We start from the raw sequence: 22,829 nt of genomic DNA on the forward strand, positions 1-22,829 counted from the left end.
GGAGTTTCTGTATGCCTATCCTCCTCTTCTGCCACTTTCCAGAGTTTTGCACAGGATTACATGGGACACACCCAAAATCTTGCTGGTGACTCCCTTTCGGCCCAGACAGCACTGGTCCCCCCTTTTATTTCACCTGGCCAGGGGCAATTGTCACAAGTTACATCAGAGGATGTATTTTCTCACACAAGGCAAAGGATGTCTCATTCACCCTCAGTTATCCATACATCAATAGACACTTTGGAGGATAGAGCTTTGATTCCTTTCAGCCACCATTTTTCTGAGGTCATGCTTTGGGTTTTGCAGGAGGCCAGAAAACCCACCACTAGAAAATTGTATGCGGCTAAATGGAAGAGATTTTCTATTTGGTGTTTCAAATGTGACCTGGACCTTTTGTCTGTGGGGGGGTCACTATGTTTCTTTCTTATATGTGTGAGTTGCTCATTGCTGGTTTGATATATTACTCTTTTAATGTTAGTATTAAAGGCTTTGGTATACTGGCCAGAAATTAGTCCATCGTTGGCAGGATATCCCAAGAGTAAAGAATACTGCAAGAGTGAGAAGCAGGAAATCTGCTGTTATGGTACAACCTTAAACAACTATACTTTTCTAATAAACATCTCAGTGTTATTATATCTGTAAAATGCGGAATGGATTTGTGTGCAGTCAATGAAACAAACACAAGCAAAACTTATAAGAGGAACTGCTTGCTACATTGATGTTCCTTTTCATGTTAAACAAGACTGTGGTGCTAGATCTTACAAAATCAGTGTGGTAATGTTTTGCAAAAGCTCAAGAATGTTAGTAAGAGAAAAAACTCACTTCATATAACTGGTAGCCACTCACCAGAATTGACTGTAACTGTAACCAGTCTAAGCTCTTAAGCTAGTATGTGAAATAAAGAAATCCTGACAGAACCAAAATAGAAAGGGATTACACTGGTTGCAGTTCATCTGCCTTTACTAGGTTTATTCTTCCCCTCCAATCTGGTGTCTGTTATAAATGCTGATTGATTACAAAGGTGGTCCCCATTCCTGGGGATCACTTGTTTGTTATCAAATGCAGTGGAATAAATCAATATGGTAATTCTAATGGACTGTCAGAAATACTGTATGAAAAGACAGAGTAAATTATAATTATATCAATGGTATTATATGTGTAAAATGCAGATTGGATTATTTCATTTTAGTTGCTACCCAACTACCTATGATGGAAACTCTATACACACAGGAAAATCAGGAATGAGCCAGTGTTGCCTGAGGTGTATGAATCACTTGTAAAAGGATGGTCACGTGGTGATAGCTTGTTATATCATGTAGTTTGATGCTAGGTAAAAAAGCAGTTTGTCTACATTGTTAACATGTGGCTCTAGAATGATCATTCTTGCCAGTGTGCAGTTCATAGTGTCTGATCCTCTACATGTGGGGCATGCAGAGATGGTAAAATTGAACTCTGTTGATGGTCCTGTATTTATAAGAAGACTGAACACTTTGTTGGATGGCAAGTGCCAGCTAGAGACTATATAGCAATGACAAACAACAACTAGGCCAAATTGTTTCAAGGACTGGGCATGTAATGTTGTAATGAGTGCTGTTGGCATCAGACATTATACACAGATAAAACATGTAGACAATTTAAGAACTGTTCAGAAACAGTGATTGCTATGCAGTTAATATCTGTAGAACTACCAGAAGAGCAAGGCAGTGCCATGTAAGTAATAAGCCTGCTACCCAGCCTTTGGTGAGATATCTGACACTGAACATGTTCTGAGAATGAGCAGTAAGCAAAGTTGAACACCATTACCGATAAATCATAGATAGCTAACCAGATCCCTAAATGAAAAAGTGAATGATTAAAACCAAGCCACAGAATTCAAGCCTCAAGGATTTTAATTCAGGGACAGCCTACCAGCTACTTAGAGGTATACTGCAACAGTGTGCTGATTCCTGTTCTCTGGACCTATCTGCAAGTTGCCTCTCAGTTAAACAGGATACTTTAAAAGTTTATCTTCTGGTGTCTTGCAAGCACCCTGTGTATGTTTACATTTAAATATCTTTGTATTTCTGACACTTTGTACAATACCATTCTGAGACTTGCACCCTAGGACCTGCCCCCCCCCCAGCATTTTCCTTGCAGGACTTTAAATCTTTATTTCTACTTGGGTAATCTTGGGCTTTTGCTGGCTTACTCCCATTAACATTACCCTGCAAAGAACAGTGTATGTGTTCAACTTTCCTTATATGTAGGGTAGCACACACTCAATCAGACCAAAGCGGTCCTCACCTGCAAACCCTCTTTAGCCAACTCCACCTTTACTCCCACTGCCTAATGATTTCCTTTACAGTCATTCCCAGTGGAAAATTTTGAATTTGGCTACAGAAATCAAGTATAGCCCAAATAGACTATATTTACCACTTACCCTGTAATCCTTGCCAAAGGTTTTAGCCTGCTCCATTCGCTGTGCTCACTCTGCTCTCCTCCCTACACCCAAATCCCTCCCACCCCAGCTGTACTCAAATTTAATCTAGCAAAAGACCGCTCCCACTAATATCCAACCAATCAACTCATACCTCCCATAATCTCCACCCCTCTACTCCTCCTTCCTACTTATCATACACCCTAATCCCAACACAGTCATGTCACTAACTACTACAGTTATAATCCTTTGCACTATTCTAGCATTTACATCTTACGAAGACATTTCAGTCAATTCTCCCAACCACTTCCATTGCACTCTGTCAACTACCCCTCTCAAATTTCCACCACACAATTTCACTACTCCAACCCCAAAAGGCCTCCTTCCACCACACCTACCTAATTACCAAGCCTGCACCTCATCTGAATGCAAATTATTCTGAAAATACCACAAGCATTTCACTGCATATATAAAACATATCCTCAGCATTCCCTCTAAACTTACTCTTAGTGGAGACGTGCACCCTAACCCTGGACCCAATTTCTCCAACCTCTCCACAAGTTCCCCCTCCAAATAGCTCCCCTATCACCCAAATCACACTTAATAAAAAGCAAACAGATCTCCTCATTATGTCTTTTAACATCAGAAGCATCTGTAACAAAATCCAAGACCTCCAGGCATACATACACCTGTATTCCTCTGACATACTTATCTTAACCGAATCTTGGCTTAAACCTCACATCAAAAGTGAAGAAATACTCCCACCTGGATATAACATCCTCCGCAAGGACAGAATATCCAGAAAAGGAGGAGGAGTGGCACTGATGTCTAAACATCACCTCAATATCCAAATTCTCACCCAGTCAGCTCCCCAGCTTGACAAGGAAGGAATCCTCTATGCTTCCCTAAAATTAAATCCTAAGAAAGCAATCAACTTAATAGGCTGCTACTTCCCTCCAGGCCAAAATATACCGCCCCCCTTGAAAATCTATTAAACTGGGCCAATCTCTCCCTACCCCAAGAAACCATCATACTTGGTGAATTTAACATCAACTGTCTCTCCTGCAATAGTAAACCCCCAGCACTCCACCTAGATCTCCATGGCTTCTCAAAGCTTATACAATCCCCAACCAGGATAAATAAAAACCCCAATAATCACACCATTCTTGATTGGGCCCTAGTCAACAAAGATCCTCACTCTTACATGGCAGGCTCCTTACCTGACTCCCTAAGTGACCACTCCCCAACCTTCCTACTAAAACACCACATAAATAGAAGCAAACCCATTGTCCACCAACACATTCGCTACAAAGCTAAATTCAACTCCAGCTCCTTCACTACCTCCCTACAAAAAATAAACTGGTCATCCCTAAAATACCTCAACCTAGATGAAGCAGTCCACTACTTTAACAGCACTTTCCCCAACATCCTTAACTCCCATGTCCCCCAAAGATGCACCAAAATTTAAACTAAAAAATCCCCCTGGCTACAAAAAAACACCAAAGGCCTTATGAAATCCAGGGATAAAATATGGGAACAATGGCGCACAACCAAAAACCCCTCAGATAGGCAACTATTCCTTGAACTGCATAACAAAGTCAAAAAGCAAGTAAAAGCAGACAAAGCCCATTCTATCAGACATCCCTAAACTCCTCCCAAAACAATCCAAAGCAATTCTGGTCCACAATTAACTCTATCCTCTGCCCAGGGAAGGGAAACACCCCACACCAACCACCCCTCTCTCCACCTGTAGCATTGCTGACTCTTTCAACAAACATTTTACAGGGACCATTCTAACCCTAACTAAAAAACACTTCCCTACATCAACACCCCCCACACCCAGACCAACTCCACCCCTCCCTTCTTCCTTTCCACAGTACCCACCTCCAACATAAAAAAAAACTACTGCCAAAACTTAAACCGACAAGACTAGCAGCTGACAACCTGCCCACAGAATACCTAAAAATAGCAGCTGATGTTTTAGCTTATCCCATCTCCATATTAATCAACCACTCCATATCCGAGTCCTGTGTGCCAACCTTATGGAAAATATCCCACATCACACCCCTACACAAAGGCGGCCCCTCAACAGACATCTCCAACTACCGCCCCATTGCCATCCTCTCAAATCTCTCCAAGATCCTTGAAAAATGTGACAACTCACAGATCTCCAATTATCTCCTAGACAATAATCTCCTCTCCTACACACAGCATGGTTTCAGACTACACCATAGCACCACAGCTGCTCTGCTCTCCTTCACTAACACCATTCTCCAACATAAAAGCAATGGCCTTTTCTCCTCTGCTGTATTTCTTGACCTATCGAAGGCTTTTGATATTGTATCACATGATCTTCTACTCTCTGCACTCTCCAACTTCTCCTTTTCCATACCTGCCATCAGTTGGTTCCACAGCTATCTACACGACTGCCAGCAGTCAGTTGTCTGGCACAACGATCTATCCCCTCACCTCTATGTTACTCTCAGGGTTCCCCAAGGCTCCATCCTTGGCCCCTTGCTTTTCTCCATTTTTATCAATGACCTGCACACCACCACCAAACATGCCTCCCTCATACAGTATTCAGATGACTCTACTCTCATCTGCTCAGCTCCAACTCTTAACAGAACTACAACAGATCACTTAAGCATCTTTCTCTTCTGTTGAAAGTTGGCTATTAAATGTTCAACTCCTCCTCAACCCAAATAAGACCAAACTCCACATCTTTCAACCCTCAAAATCTACCCCAAACATTCCCCCATTTCAACATACTTGCCAAAGACAACTCTTCCATCTCACCAACAACCCACACTAAGCTTCTCGGTTTACAGATTGACAACAAACTCAAATTTGACACTCACATATCACTCACAATAAAAAAAGTCCACAAAAAAACAGGGTGACTTGTATAGAAACCAACAATACCTAACCAAACCAGCCAGAATCTCTACCGCAACTTCCCAGATAATCTCAACCCTACTCTATGCATCACCCATACTCACAAATCTTCGACAATCAGACCTAAAGAAACTCAAAGCCTGCTACAATAAAATTGCAAAATTTGCATCAGGGGATTTCCACCGCAGTCACCACTGTGTCTCCCTTAGAAACCTAGACTGGCTTGAGCTCCCTCAACTCCTACACCTAACCCAACTTACCTTTGCTCATAAACTTGTAAACCACCCTCTTAAAATTCCCTCACTTCATACACTTCTCCCACCCTACCAATCCTCCAGACCCCTTCGCTCCTGCAACAAAAATCTACTCCAGGTCACCAAACCCAACAACTCTGCAGGGGAAGCGCTATTCTCCTACTACATATCCAAAATCTGGAACTCACTTCCCACTTCCATAACTACCCTCCCTTCCAGCAGTCTCTTCAAAAATGCTCTTAAAGCATGCCTAAAATCTCACTGGCTATGTCTTTGTCCATACCCCAACTAACCCCCCCTTTCTCCTTTACCACTAATTAGCTACCAGCTCTACAATTAGCTGTGAACAGGTTATCAGTATTTCATTACTATTTCATATCCTTTAACTAGCAGATGATTGCAGTACGATGTTTACTTTTTTCTCTATGTGAGAAATTAATACTACTAGGCAAATGTCTTGCACCTTATATTGTTATTATACTCTGACATGTCATTACCTGTCAGACTGTGTCTTTGCTATAAATACGCTGTTTTTTTCCCCCTCTGAAATGCTAGATTATACTCTTATATTATGTGAAATTTTGCTTGTCTGAATATATGGAGCCTTCCTTGTGATATACTCTGACATATAGGTCATTTCTCCTCTTGAACTGTGTCTTTACTATAATTATACTGTTTCTTTTTTCATCTGATATGCTAGATTGTTCTCTTATATTATGTAAATCTCATATGTCTGTATATATGGAGCTTTTCTCCCCTGACCTCTGCTGAAAATGGACATATACCCAGTCGGACTTTCCCAGTCAACAAATGTAAAATAAAATAAATAAATTAAGAGTATATATTGCAAATCTTTTTAAGCTGATGAACTGAACTACAAGGGTCTATTTCTAACTATGACCACATTAGCACAATTTGATAAAAACATAACAAATATGCAGATACACAATGTCTCAATCATTTGGAGATTTCAGATTCAATGAACTTTAACTAGACCACATATTTAAGATTATGTCTTACATACTTATAAACTATAGAAACATTAAATAAGTAAGAAGTAGCTGAAAGCAAAATTATGGTCATTAAAGTAAGTTTGATTTCTTTGGTATCAGCAGACTATTAGATCTATGAAGAGACAGTCATTATAGATTGAACACATAGGTTAATATAAGTCAGCACTTTAGAGACTATATAGCACTGACAAACAACAACTTGGCCAAATTGTTTCAAGGACTGGGCATGTAATGTTGTAATGTGTGCTGTTGTAAGACATATAGACCATCTAAGAACAGTTCAGAAACAGTGATTGCTATGCAGTTAATGTCTGTAGAACTATCAGAAGAGCAAGGCAGTGCCATGTAAGTAATAGGCCTGCTACCCAGCCTTTGGTGAGATATCTGACACTGAACATGTTCTGAGAACGAGCGATAAGCAAAGTTGTACACCATTACAGATAAATCATAGATATCTAACCAGAACTCTAAATGAAAAAAGTGAATGACTAAAAACCAAGCCACAGAATTCAAGCCTCAAGGATTTTAATTCAGGGACAGCAATCCCAGCACCATCTGTATACATTAGAGTATGTATTGAAAATCTTTTTTAAGCTGATGAACTGGACTACAAGGGTCTATTTTTGGCTATGACCATGTTAACACAATTTGCTAAAAACATAACAAATATGTAGATACACAATGTCACAGTCATTTGGAGATTTCAGATTCAATGAACTTTAACTAGACTACATATTTAAGATTATGTCTTACATAATTATAAACTATAGAAACATTGAATAAGTAAGAAGTAGCTGAAAGCAAAATTAAGGCCATTAAAGTAAATTTGATTTCTTTGGTATCAGCAGGCTATTAGATATATGAAGAGGCAGTCATTATAGATTTAACACATAGGTAAATATGTCAGCACTTTATGCATACTTATAAGAAAGAGTCTTTTGTTAATATCCTTATTTTCTCTCCATTTTAGGATATAAATGGGAGGAAAGGTAGTAAACAAGTGCTGAAGTGCATGCTTATAATGTTCAAGCAGGGCTAGCCTTAGGAGAACTGGAGCACTAGGTAAAGGGCTTGGTGGCTCTTCTCAACTTCCTGAAGTTTCCTTTTCTTCTTTTCCATAATTGGAACACCTCACATGCCTTAATTAGTCATGATTTACTTTCTTCTACCAGAGTGCCTTGGACAATTTGAAGATGTTTTCTTATGTGATGAGCATGCCTTCTGCACCCTGTGCAAAGAGATTTATTTCACATCCTAAAATAACATAGCTAGTCCTGAGGTTAAAAAACACTGAACAAGATAAATGTTTTGCCATTCTCCTAGTTAGTAAAATGGTCTTAATTGTTAGACTCATCTTTGAGTAATAAATCAATAACACAGCCATAAACCATTTCACCCACCTACTCTCAACTGTTTCCTTTACTGTTACACATGACTACCTCCTTCATAAAGTTTCTTATTAGGATCAGGATTGGTCACCTACCTGAGATTATTTTGCCAATCAGCACTAGCAAAAGTAGTGGTAATGTATATCTAGGTTAAGACAGCAAGCAATGACATAAGGCAGGTAAGCAGGCTAATAAAACCTATTAATAAAAAAGAAACACACCATTCCTTTGTTTGTTGTCTAATTTTTCCAAGTTAAAAACTTTCTCCTCTGACTGAAAACCATGAATGACCCCTACATATGCAGCCTGCAAAGAGCTATGCTTTATAGCCAGTCACTAGTATTTGGAAGAGAATTCAAACTGGCTCTGGTGTGATTTAAATACAAAATGTGGTCTGGTCCTTAGGAAGGACCATGTGGCAGTTGCTACCTATCGTCCTGGGTGGGGCAAACATAGAGTCTGCTACTTAGCAGAAATAAGTCTCCTCTAAGTACCAGAGGTGGATTATGTCCACTAAAATAAACTAAAAAAAAAATCATAGGAGCGATACAGCTTTCAGATGTCACATGTAATATGTTATATAACTGACATAAACCTTTGTATTATAGGAGACAGCAATTTTCCACACTTCCAAAGGGAGTGAGAAGCATATATTTCATGCATTTATAATAATTTATTAACCTACAAAAGCTGCACAAAAAAACAGCCTTCTAACAGCCGTCTTTATTTGTTATGCAGGATGCAGATTTTCATCAATTAATCAAAGACAGTAGGAGTAAGAAGCAGCACTTAAATGAGCAGGAGGGCTAAATAGCCTGCCACAGAAGCTGTGCTGTTTGTATGACTGCACACTTTCACAAGCCATTATTATATAGTAGAAGGTCAGCAAAGCTTTACGTAAAGTCTACAGTGATGCTTTTCTTTAGATTGAGAGCATATATCTGCAAAACGTATTTACAGAAGACCATAAGAATTTTATGCCATGGTAACATTTGTAGCAAATTAAAATCATGATTTTCTGCAACTTTTCATACCTGTTTTTTTGAAAGAATGGCAAAAAAAAGAAAAGAAAAGCACCCTAATGGCTGTATAAAGATTGTTGGTAGTATCTAGCAAAGTAGGGCTACTACTCTTTAACCATATGAAATATACTGCAGCAAATTTCTGAAAATAATACCTTATGCACTTGGATGGTGATTTAACAACACATACAAATACTTATCTTCACGCAGTATACTTTACTACTTTCATATGAGTGTAAGAACAACAAAAAAACCCTTCCCCATTCAGAAGTTCTATATTTACTTCTGAAGTCCACTTGTGATGAAAGTAAATGAGTTAATGACTACAAAGATGTATTTCATCTGGTTGCTGTCTGATAAGCAATATCAAAAAGACATTCAGTTTCTTTATACCTTATACTGTAGGATATATTTCTGCGAAAAGTGAAAAAAAATAATGACTACTGCAATGTAATGTAGTCCATCTAGTTACCCATAGACAAATATGCCGCCATATTTTGTGTAAACCTCTAAGACTTGATTTTGTGGAAACTGAAGGAATTAATGACTAGGGTATTGTATTGCTGTTCATCTGGTTACTGACAGGATGTATGGTGACTCCCATGCACCATATCAAAAAATTAACTGTGTTCTGTGTATATTTTTAAGTCTGACAAAGAGGAAAGTGAAAAAAATGATCACTGCAATGTGTTTCATCTGGTTGCTTATAGACACACATACTGCTCCCATGACAGACCATATCAAGTCATTCAACAAGGATCACAGAAATGTAGTGTATGTTTAATTAAAAGTAATAATCAGACAAAATAGTGGATCACCTTTACTATATAGGTCCAAGAAATAAAATGCTACACATCCAGTATAAGTGACTAATAATATTTTAACGTTCAGTACTTTCCTCCAACCATAAAAGCATATGGATTTCATCAGAACAAAGTAAATTACATCACAACTCCTATTTAAAGAAATTCAGATGGTCGTGTGATCCAAATAAATTAAATATGTTTCTCTTAAAGTAAAAAATCAGTTAAGTAAAAACTGTTGACCTAGAATAAATATTTTGAAATATATATATAAAAAATAAGAAACCTGGCAAATATACAACCTCGTTATTTTACAGTTTAGCTGTTCTCACTTCTAAAACTGGAAAAATGGAAACAGTCATTTAAACGAGGAAATGTTAAAGCTCAAAATCTGAGTTGCCAATTTAATTCTCAGTATTCAATAGTATTTTCCCATGAACAGCCCCTTGGAATTTTTGGAATCATATCTAAAGTCAGAAATGTAATTTAGATACATTTTCTAGTTTAAATAAGACATCATTCACATTTTCTCTACTTATATCTTGCATGTGTTCATAAATCCTTCTTTGCAAGATTTGCTCAGATTTGGCACCATAAAAAGCAGGGTAGTTCTGATACAGTGCTAAATATACTAACCCACGTGACCCACAATTACCATCTGGTAAAAAAATCAAACACACACCATTTATTCTATATAGATAAATTGGTAAATGTTCCTGTCAAAGATATCAGAACACTGATAACAAAAATCACATTTTGTTGTACCACTGTTAGCCTTAACAGACCTGTGGTATCCACCGTCAAATTCCTTTTTAATATTTCTTCCTCTCTTATAAACTAATGATGGTTCTAACCCCATTGTGGAAAATACCTTGTCATCATATTTAAGAATGCTCCAATTATTGTTTTACAATATTTACATACCATTAAAATTTGAATTGCTATTCCAAAATCAAGGAACATCAAAAATCTTTTTTAAGGAACTGTAAATTTATTTGCTGCTGCTGTAAAACTACCGGTCCCCAATAAAGGTTTAAATTTAGTGAGTCCTTCACTTTTTACGCACATGTACACTTGATCAACAAATTCTAATGGGTATATTTAATTAAAAGTAGTAGAACCCAGCCTACATACTCCACTACTAAATACATACGTCACCGGGTCTATATCAGATAATCGAAAGCTTACAAGTCCGAAGCTCATAACTTCGAACTGCAAACCTCAAAAGCTGACAAAATCGAATCTACAAAAAAATAAAATACTAAATACCCCCCCAAAAAAAATGCTCTATGCAGGGGGGCAAGACCCCCTGCACCCCCCACACCCCCCGCTACTTAAATATACCAACTTCGAGATCGCACTATAGTGCAGTAAAGGGAAATCTTCCCTTCTCGCACTCTACGGCGATCTCCGTTCTATGGTTCGATGTTTTTGCTCTTCGAGGTTTGAAGTTCGAAGTTTTGAGCATCGGACTTATCAGCCTTCGATGTTCTGCTATAAATCCCACCTCACCTGCTAATGATTTATCTAGGAATTGGTCTCCTATTGTAAACACCATCTCTCCATTACACCTCAGTGCATAACTTAAAACAGTAGTTAATTAGAGATAGTTATTGTACTTACATATCAGATAAAAAGGGAAGGAGAAGGAATGCAGCGACATAATTCACACAAGTTCACATCGCAGTTACTGCCACACTAGCAGTTTACTACACGCACACACATGTACACACACACACACACACACACGCACACACACACACACACACACACACACACACACACACACACACACACACACACACACACACACTCTTCACAGAGACCATGAATCACACACACCAAGACAAACAAAAGGCAAACAGAGTGACTGTATGTCAAAATTCGATGCCCCGTACAACCCAAAATTCACAATAGCCTATGCAGAATTATTCACAGAAACACTGTACAGACATGTAAATGGATGCATAGAGGCTGCTGTACCTACCACAAGAAAGACCAAAACAAACCCCAAAAGCAAACCACGCTGGTGGAATACTAATTTTAACAGGATGTGGAACAAAAGGAAAAAAAAGTCATGGCCAATGTCAGAAAGAGCAACTCCCGTAATGACAAGAGCTCACTAATAAAACTAAACAGGAAACTGAGAGGATTAATTAAATCCAACAAGGCCAATTAAGAGGTCAAGAGAGCTTCTCAGGCTACAGACAACTACAAGACCTTCTACAACTATGTCCGAAACCTCAAAAGTAACATGCAATAGTGTGTTGAACTGGTAGTAAATGGTACTGCCTTCACTGAGCAGAAATACATAGTGACTCTGCTGGCTGACAAATTCACCTGAGACTTTAACTCCCCACTACTCCCCTGCTACCTCTTGTGAAATCCCTACCAGCATACCCACCCATAGATCTGAGGTTATTGAGAAAAAATTGGGGACAAACCACATATTATTTACAGGAAAGATAAAATGATTAAAACTATTTAGAGTCTAACAGAAATTAGCAAAGCAAAGCAACTGATTAGAACAATGGAACAGTTAAATGTGCTCATTGCTCACAGTGCAGCAATGTCATTGGTGATGATTGTTTTTGTATCAGGGACATTTGTTTTAAGATAAATGATCATTTTTCATGTTATTCAAAAATGTATTGTATTTATCTCAATGTTTATATTGTCCTGCCTGTTATATTGGCAAGCCCTCTAGGAGGTTAAAAGACTGACTATATAAGTACCTTTTGGATATATGTAAAAATAATACCACCAATGCTTTGTATAAGCACAATAGCTGAATTTAATTCACATAAATTTGGATTTATGGTAATAGAGCAAGTCAAAAATGACCCACAGGGTTTGGTTATAAATGAATACTTGAAAGTGAGTTAAAATGGCAGCTCAGGTTAAATGCCACAAGTTTCCCCAGGATTAAATGATGCCTGCACAATTAACCCTATTTTAAAGCTGAACTATTATAATATTATGTAATTTATTAATGCTTGATTGCTTGGTTGATTGTATTAGGTTTTCATAGTCCATGTGATTTTGAATAAATATATTTAAATGTGATTTTAGTATTTGTAACCAGTTCTGAAGAAGGTCTTTAAAGCATAACAATGAAAGTGCATAACTGTGTTTTTATTAAATGTGTTTAACTGTTAACTCCGGTTGTTTCTACTGGTACTGCAATGTTTTTTTATTACCTCTTGTGAAATCCCTGCCAGCATAACCTCCCCCATTATCATCAGGGAGCAGGTCACTAAGACTGAAGACACAACTTCAGTGGGGCCTGATAGTATCGCAGTTTGCCTCCTAAATAGCCTGAAACATGACCTATCAGGCCCACTTGAGTCACTTTTCAATTGCAGCTGTAATCTTATGAATTTGTGTTACTAGCTACTCTGAAGTTATGGAAGGAGAGGCCAGGATTTCCCTGATGCTTTTCTGTTGCCTCCCTTGGCTAATTTAAATGCATGCTGATGAAACATTTAAACCTGTACCTAGGATCCTAGTTCCTTCCCCAGAGATGCCTTTATATTTTGTTGACAGGCTTCACTCCATGTTCACCAATACCCAGTGAATCTAAAGTCCCATGTTCTGCAAGTTGATCTTTTTTTTTTTTGACATCATGGCATAAAGCAGATTGTCCTCCCTCATCCTCTGACAAACAATGCAGGTGCTCTCTGAATATTATATTTAATACCCATTAGCATATTTTCCACCCCTTCCTTTCATTAGGCATCTCATGTACTACTTTTGTGCCTTACCTAACAGTGTTGTTTCTTTTTATATGGTCAGTCACATCTGGATTCGTGCCTTATGTAGCTGGTTATCTGATTCTGAGGTGTTTCTCCTATTTTCCTTGCAATGTTACCAGGTATGCACCTTCTTTCCTTTTATTCCCCCTTTTTGTTCTGTTATTTTAGGCTGTGTAAATGGGAAAGATTGTGTCTTTTTTCATGTTTTAACTGCTTTGTCACATATGTTCATTCCTTCATTTATTCAGTCATTCATTTGTTCTTAAATAATATAATTACCCATCTAATCCAGATCGGGGTCATGGGGAGCTGGAACCTATCCCTGCAGTCAGAGAGCACAAGTCATAGAGACTAATTCCAAACTGCATACCAGTTCATCACAGGACAAAGACACGCTCATTCACGTATGTATGTCATGCACCTAAGGCCAATTTGCAAAATGATCAGTCCACATACAGTATGTCATTTGGGATGTGGGATGAAACTGTGATAAATATCAGAAACCTATCACAGACAAAAGGAGAAAATGTAGACGCTATAGAAGGTAGCCCAACTAAAAAAAATGAACTAGAGAACCAAGTGATATGAGAAAGCCATATTAACCACTGTGCTGCCTATGTTTGTATTTATATATCAACGATAAATACCATGATTGCTTTAATTATTTCTAGTTATTCATGAAGTTTAAACTTTTGTGTTGTATCTGTCCTTTATTTAGTGATGAAAATTGACATCATACGTGACTAAACTCATTTGGAGTTTAGAAGGAGCAAGCAGGAGGATATTTCGTTTTTCTCCACTGTTTGAATGTAGCTTCTGTAATTCTGATTTAGATGGAGCTTTTTGCTTCTTCTGAACTTGAAAATTCTTCCTGTTTTCTTTGCTTCCTGTTTCCTTCATGCCTTTTATCTCAACATATTGTTCCATATGTGAATTTCAGGTGCTTGTAGTGTTAAGTTGTAAGAAAGGTAGGTACTTGATACTTTCTTCAGAAATCACCATTTTGGGGTAATGATATGGTGGTTTGTTTACTTGCTTGAACCTGTTGAGTGATGGCAGATCTACTGTATGCTTTGCTTCATCTTTTATCTGGCTTTTATAGAAACATTAATGATGGGTACTTTGAGTAACAGTAAACTATATTCCTCTATACTGCAATATTTCACACTTTTGTTGCTTTATTGCCATCTGTATAATTTGCTTTTAATTTTTGATATTTTGATTTAAATATACAGTTTTGAAACTTACATATATTTTATTGTTAGCCTACATCTACAATACTTTTGTATGTTAATAACGGACTTTTTTATTTTACTATGGTTTAGGATATGTGCATTTAGCCTACAGAGTTTATGTGTGTATATATGTGTGTGTGTGTGTGTGTGTGTGTGTGTGTGTGTGTGTGTGTGTGTGTGTGTGTGTGTGTGTGTGTGTGTGTATATATATATATATATATATACATATATATATGTGTGTGTGTGCGTGTACATGTATATGTGTGTGTATAAATCTATATATACAGAGAGAGAGAGAGCGTGAGAGTTGTTAATATACACTGTGGAATGCATGTTTTGTTGACAGAGTATATTGCTGTCACAAAGTCAAAACATTAATTTGTTGTCATCAGGAGATGTTGAACTGCAGCAGCTCATTGAATGTGGAGTGCAAGCTGTGCGTGCTGGCAATTAATTGGGGTATTGCCAGTTAAGGTTAGAATTAAGGGCTAGGTAAGAGGGAAGTTTAGTGATATGTGTGATTGCTCTGGAGTATGTGTGTGTGCGTTTTTGAGATAAGGTTGTAGCAAGGGTTAGAGAAAGTGATAGTTTTAGCATTGTGTACGCGTGATGGTATATTTCCAGCATGTGTGTGTGTGTGTGTGTGTGTGTGTGTGTGTGTGTGTGTGTGTGTGTGTGTGTGTGTGTGTGTGTGTGTGTGTGTGTGTGATACTGTGACTGCCTTTTGAAGTGGTCCTGTTAGAAAAGGGATTTTAGGTAAAATAATGTGTAGAATTGTGATTATATGCAGCAGCAGGGTTAAGGTTAGCATGCATGAGCAAGGTGGTATAGGGGCAAGAGTAAAATGTCAGTAGGAGGTAGGGTCATTTCACCATGATCTACTCTTTGCATGTCAGCTATTGTTGAGGTTGACAAATGTGAATATAATCATATATATATATATATATATATATATATATATATATATATATACACACACACACACACACACAAACATATATATATATATATATATATATATATATATATATATATATATGTATACACACAACCACACACACACACACACACAATTTATTTTGTATTGTAACTCTATGTGAAGTGCTTAGGCACGTGATGTATGTGATTCTTTCTCTCTCTCATTAGTGTTTCTGATGTATAGTGTTTAAGCATGTGTGTTAAGAAATAAGAATTGTAGATCTGTAATTTTCGGAGAATTTGCCAGCAAATGACTTGTCTTTCCCTATGTTGCATTTTTTTGGAATATAAATTATATATGGTATGGCTTATGTTTATGGATTTCAAACAGCATTTATGATTAAAATTTACCTTTGTTATCACTGAAATTAAACATTTTTTCATTGTAGGTGGTGCTGGCAATTACAGAATTTGTCATTGAAAACCTTGGGAAGCAGTTTGTAGAAAATCCACCAGTAGATCTGGGTACTCTTTATCAAAACATGTCTCCTTCTACTCCATTGATTTTTATTCTCAGCACAGGCTCTGATCCCATGGGAGCATTTCAGAGATTTGCAAGAGAACAAGGCTATTCCGACAAGTAAGCACTAGCTGTATTTTAACACTTAGAAATTACACTTAATTTTCATCATGTTCTTTAAAGCTGGCAAATGCAGAAACTGGCTGTGGCTATAGTAACTGTGGTTCATATAGATAATTGTTCTGTGAATTTGTAATATGAATTACTTAACATCTGTATCTGTTCAAGGACTCATATTTTTTAGTAGTCTAATGCCACAAGGACTGTGCATACATAGTCTTGAGTCCTGGCTGTTAGGGGTAGCAAGCATCAAAGACATTATATTTTGCTTCTTACCCTTACTGAGTTCACTTTTTGAAATGAATCATTGATCTGCTTTGTGTTACTAGTTTATGGGTCACTCTTGCTTAAGTCTTTGTCACTGACAAGTACTAACTTCCATTTTTTCCTTTATGTATTGTTTTGTAGCTTTTATAATGATATCCCAAGAGAAATTTTAACAAGTTTTCTTCTAGGTCAGATTCTTATAGTGCCTTTTCTATTTAGTAGACAATTATGATTCTTGAAATTGTATCACTGTGCTATGTTTAACAGAAAAATATAATTTAAAAAAATTTTGAGCCATCAGAAATAGGAATTTACAGACATTTTATGGTACTGAATATGATTGCCTTTACTCTTGATCTTTTTCCTTTATTCAGTCAGAAACCTGTAACTAAAACTAACTATCTGGTTAAATAAAAAAACTTCTACGGACATATTCTCATAAAATTTAAAGAAAAAAATGTACACACACACACACACACACACACACACACACACACACACACACACACACACAGGTTCTGTGGTTCGATTCTCGACTGGAGTGCCTTCTGTGTGGAGTCTGCATGTTCTCCCTGTGTTTGTGTGGGTTTCCTCTGGGTGCTCCAGTTTCCTCCCACATCTGCATCTGGAGCATTTCTCCCCAAGCCTCAGATGAAAATTGGCCTCATTCCAAGTTGTACTTTCCCAGCAAACAAATGTTAAATAAATATATATATATAATAAGTGCATTGGATGCTTCACATGGGTGGATATTTGTGACTGAGGGGCTCCAGGCCTATAGTACTGGGTGAGACCACTCATCTTCTTCTTTGTTACAGGCCATTTATCCATTCCACAGGCTGAAGTTTTGACTGCTTCCTTTGTCCTATCGCTTCCTTTCATTTCTATAACAGCTAGATTCAATATATGATGCAGTTCTAGGAGAGGCTGCTTCATTTCCTCTTATAAAAGACAAAATGGCATATGATACTGGACCTACCAATGTGAATGAAAGAACCCTTTCCCCAACTCTAGCTGTTGGTCCTCGGGCATCCTTTGCAGAGCATGAGAATAGTACTTGGCCACTTATGTCTGACATTCCGTTGTTTGGTGATTTCTGGGTTGTTGTGAAAGGGGCACCCAGGGATTGGATATATGTGGGGCAGATGCTGGTATCTCAACTGACAACAATTTATTTGAATATATGCTGGATACTCAGATGCCCAATGCTAGCTCATCCAGGGAATGAAATTTGATTTATTGTCATCTACCCTGTACCTCTATCCCATCCCTTAAAAGGAAAATGTACCTATTTCTTAGCTCAATGCTTTCAAGGAACTTCAAGTAAATGGATTAGAAAATTACACCATGGAAGTTTATGCAACTCTTATTTCAGAGGATCCCTAAAGATAAGATTGTCTTAGATCTACCTCTAGTTCAGTGGCTAAACCAAAGAGTAAAATGGTCACACAGATAAACCAATTAGTAAAAACTACAAGAAAAACCTAGCCAAGCTAGAGTTTTGACTATGTAATACCTTAAACCTCCTGTAATAGAGGCCCATGGGATATATGCAAATGACCCCTTAAGGACATCAAGTGTTTCAGCTATATGGCTTCTGAATATCTATGACTTTTTAATTTTGTTTTTAAGTCTAGTTCTATGGCTACTGATCAATCATGCAGTAAAACCAAGAACTGTGGCCAAATATGCAAATGGGTTTTATTTAAGATTGCACTTGGCACCAAAGAAGGCATTTGATTGCAACCCTTTTGTGGCACTTACAGACCTGAATAAGTTTATCAGGACAAAAATATTAAAGTTGTTGACACTAAAACCACTACTTCCTGTCTTGATGCTGATCATATTTATAATGACTCTTATAATGCAATAGTAATGCAGTATATCAACAAACGGTGAAGTACCCATTCTTTCCTCTTTGCAGACTATGCATGCTAAAGCAATCCATATGAAGTTTGCTATCTATTTTCCAAGTGGCAAGAATATTTTGACAGGCATTCTAAGCAGTAAAATCTCAAACTCTCACAAATGGAAAATAGACAAAATCCCATATGCATGATAGTATAAACAGTGGATCTGATGTCTTTCTGTCAATTCCTCTACATATGTATGTCAGATCCGACATCAGATTTGTCTTCAGATAATTCAAAGTGTAGGATCTGGTGTGCAGGCTCCTTCTCCTTCTACCAGTAATTCTCCTGCTTCACAGGAGCCACCTCAGATCTCATTTGCTGCTCGTCAACTGCTGACTAGTTCTCTAGTGCTCCAGGCCTTTTTTGGATTCAGAATCACACATTTTTAAGATAAAGCTTTTTCTTCACTTAGCTATATCCATATGCCAATAGTGGCAGCTAACTTACATCTGCAGTGATTCTGGGTATTTCCTTATATGGATAACTGGTTCACCCCATCCAAGGATCTACTCCTACTTGGCAGGGATTCCTTACTGCATTTGTGTATTGATCTTGGAATCACATTGAATCTTCAGAAGTCCCTGCTTCAGCCAACCTCAGTCAGTGGAGTTTCTCGCAGCCCAACTAGACAAAACAGCACCCCCTCTGAAGCTTTCTCAGTCACACATCCGTTCTCTAAATTCACAAGCTCAGCAACTTCTATCTAAAGAAATCACTGGGCAAGTTGGTTCTCTATCTTCTAGTTTCTATATCTTCCTCCATTACCGTGGCCCCTCTAGCCAGGTTTTACACAAGAGTAATTCAATGGACACTTTCAGTAGAATGGTACATCAGGCATCAGTCAGCAAATCATCTGATCATTCTCATGGACATTTGCAGACAACACATTTACTGGTAGTTGACTAACCCTCTACTTCAAGAAGGACATCCTTTTATTCTTCCTGCTCCATAGGCCATGGTGACTATGGATGCCTGCCTATTAGGGTAGGGTGGGGGCATTATTTAGGAAAGACAGTCCAGAGCATGTGGTCTCATGTAGAGGCCAGTCTGCACATCAATATCTTGGAGATGACAGCAGTTCTAGCATTGCAGGCATTTCAGGATGTTCTCCTTTGGATGTGATCTCCATTCAAATGGACAACATGGCTGTCGTTTGGTATGTCAGCAAGCAGGGAGGAACTAAATCTTACCCCTTGTATTGACAGGCCAAGACAGCGTGGCAGTGGACGATAGCCTCACATTGCTTTCTTGATACAGCACACATCCAGGGGTAAACCAACATTCTGGAGGACAGAATATAACAGATACATTCTACTCCCTCACAAGTGGTCCCTCAATCCTCTTGTAGCAGGGCAGATTTTCAGCCATTGGGGCATCCTTGTTGCAATCACTTTGCTTCTCCCATGAATGCAAAATGTAACAAGCTCTTTGCTCTGAACCTGTGAGGAGCAGTAGTCACCTAGGGATGATGTGACCCTCTCTTGGCCCCTGATACTCCTTCGTGATTTCTCCCTTTTCCTCCCATACCAAGGTTTCTGCAGAAAGCAATGGCACTGAAGGTTTCTATCATCCTCATAGCTCCTCATGGGCCTTGACAGGTGTAGTTTCCCTTCCTCTGACCTCATCTAATTCACCCACCTTGGGACTTTTGCTTGGATCCAGATTTGATATCTCATCTGTCCAGAGAGCCTCACCTAGACATATGGACATTGAAACTGACTACATGGTTTGTCCAGTTCTGATGATGGTTTGACAGTCCAGGCTTTCCCCTTCCATTGTTCACATTTTGTCTTCCTCTCATAAACGTTCTGCTAGGAAGATATACTAAAGCAAATGGAAAATATTTTCTACTCGGGCATCAGAAAAAGACCTCAACCCCTTTTCAGCTCCCCTACCTGTGATCTTGGATTTTCTGGCTCATCTTTTTTAAAGGGGAGCAAGTTATTCTACTATCAAGCTACAACTGGTAGCAATTTCTGCCTTTCACATAGGAGGAATAGCTTCTCTTAGATTATCTAATGGCTTTCGTCTGGGTACATTCTTACTACATCACCCTCTCGGAGATCCAGTTCCATCTTGGGACATTACAATTGTCTTACATTCCTTGACAAGACCCAATTTTGAACCTGCTGCTAGAGTTGATGTGAAGTACCTGTCATTGTAAAACATTATTTTTGGTGGCTATAACCTCTGCAAGAAAGCTTTCTGAGCTCCAAGTGCTTTCTTCAAAACCATCTTATTTGTTTTTTCATAAAGACACAGTTTATTTGAGAATGAATCAATCTTTTCTCCCAAGGGTGGCATTAGAATCCTCCATCAATCAGGCCATACATTTGACAGTATTCTTTCTGAATTTCTCCAACAAGGGTGAAGACTCCTTGCATTTGCATGACGTTCATCACTAATTGCATTTTTATGTACTTCAAATTGTGTCTATCAGAAAGTCTGAGCAACTGTTTATTTCATTTGCAATGACTAAATCGGGACAAGCAGTATCAAAGAATGTTAAGTTGTCAATCTCGCCTTCATTCTTGCTGGATGGGTTCGGAGCCGAACCTCTGCTCTGACTCGGCCTATACTAAAGCTCGAGAGCTAATTTTACCGGCTCGAGGCAACCCTATATCCCATGATGCTAGGTGGTAACTCCCCAGATCTCATTTGCCGCTTTCGCTAGCAAGGTGCTCTTTTTACCGGCTCACAGGTTAGTGACTAAATTTAAGAAAAATTCTAGTTTTTCTACTTAGTTTTCCCATTATATTGTCTAAATAGGCTAGTTTTACTGTTATTTCAAATTTTAGTTCCTATTTTTATCCCTTATCCCAGTTATACTCCCCACCCTAGGTTAGGCCTTAGGCCCTTCCGTTTTTTCTTAAGTTCCCTCACAGGGATTCTTAGCTGTGTGTGTGTGCCTTTAGTATCCCTGTATCCCTGTCTGTTTGAGTGTGTGTGTTTCTAACTTTAGAATCTTGTTTTTCTTTTCGACAGCAATATGTCGAAAGAGACAAAGGTCTCAGGCTTCAAGAAGTGTGACTCGTGCTGTCAGAAGATGTCGCTGACAGACGATCACACTTCTTGTGTTTATTGCCTGGGACTCCTGCACCTGCAGGACTCTTGTTCTGTGTGCCATGCATTCAGCCCAAGAGTCCTGCAGGAGCACAGGAATAAGTTGATCTTGAGGGGCTTGTTAAAGCCCGAAGGTTCCCCGGCTAAGTCCATGCCGGGGAAGCCTTCGAAGCCATCCAAACCATCGTAGACACGTCGGCTCCAGCTGGAGCCGACTGTGAAGATTGAGTCTTAGAGGCATCGGCTCCAGCCGGAGCCAATGCAAGAAGCTGCGCTACAGACATATCGGCTCCAGCCGGAGCCGATCGTGTCACAGAAGGTGAGCCACCATCTGAAGGCTTAGAGCACGAAGCCGATGGTTTGGATTCCCATGATGGCTAATTTCAAAGGGTCATTGAAGACTTGTCATTTTAGCATATATATATATATATATATATATATATATATATATATATATATATATATATATATATATATATATATATATATATATATCCCCCTGCTTTATTGATTTTATTTCTATCCAAAAACATTTTAATTTTTTTATTGTGAAAGGAGATACTCCATTACAGCCTTCAAAGCATCCTGCATACTATGTGGAATAACACCTTTATGAATGAGAAGCTAGTTTTACCAGCTTGCAAGCATGCCATCATAGCAGATCTAAAGTGCATGTCCCTCTTGGAGAAAATGTTTTTGTAGTAGTCACCTCAGACTGAAGGATTTCTGAAGTGCAGACCTTAATGTAGAAAGATCTTTACACAGTATTCCATTTTAACTCAGTGTCTTTTAAGAAAAAATGTCTCCTTTATGCTTAAAATGGTGTCTGAACTTTCTTTGCCGCTCTCCATCCCATTGCCTTTTTCCTGAAATAGGAGGTTAAGGGTGAAAGAATTTTGCATTAGGCAACTACAGAAAATATTAAAAGGACCAAACCAGTCAGACAGTCTGATCATCTGTTTTTATTCTGCTAAAGGAAAATTAATTTGCCTGATCATCAAACAGATACTTTTCAAGTGGCTTGCTAACTTTCTTATTTTGTTCTGACAAATACATCAGTACTCTGAATGATGAGGTTAGTGGTCAGTCTAGTAGGTCAGCAGCTACTATTTTAGCCTTTTCTAAAACTATCTCCAAAAAATCGTCATGAGGCTAATACGTGGACATCCATTCACATACTCTCCTTACATTAAAAATTGAATATCCGATCAAGATGTGCAACAGAATTTTCTTTGGATGTCCTGCAGAAT

The 22,829-nt window shown here is 38.3% G+C and overlaps 1 protein-coding gene across 1 annotated transcript in view; it reads left to right on the plus strand.

Moving 5' to 3' along the window:
* DNAH6 (dynein axonemal heavy chain 6) overlaps window positions 1-22,829 on the plus strand; it is a 5,071,261-nt gene that overhangs the window by 4,298,403 nt on the left and 750,029 nt on the right. Inside the window, exon 65 of the mRNA XM_044059309.1 lies at window positions 16,146-16,336. Within this exon, the coding sequence (XP_043915244.1) occupies window positions 16,146-16,336 (191 nt within the window). The remainder of the gene's footprint in view (window positions 1-16,145; window positions 16,337-22,829) is intronic.

The sequence above is a fragment of the Protopterus annectens genome, chromosome 17.part0 (genome assembly GCF_019279795.1).
Source record: "Protopterus annectens isolate FY-2018-M chromosome 17.part0, PAN1.0, whole genome shotgun sequence".
Lineage (NCBI taxonomy): Eukaryota > Metazoa > Chordata > Ceratodontiformes > Protopteridae > Protopterus > Protopterus annectens.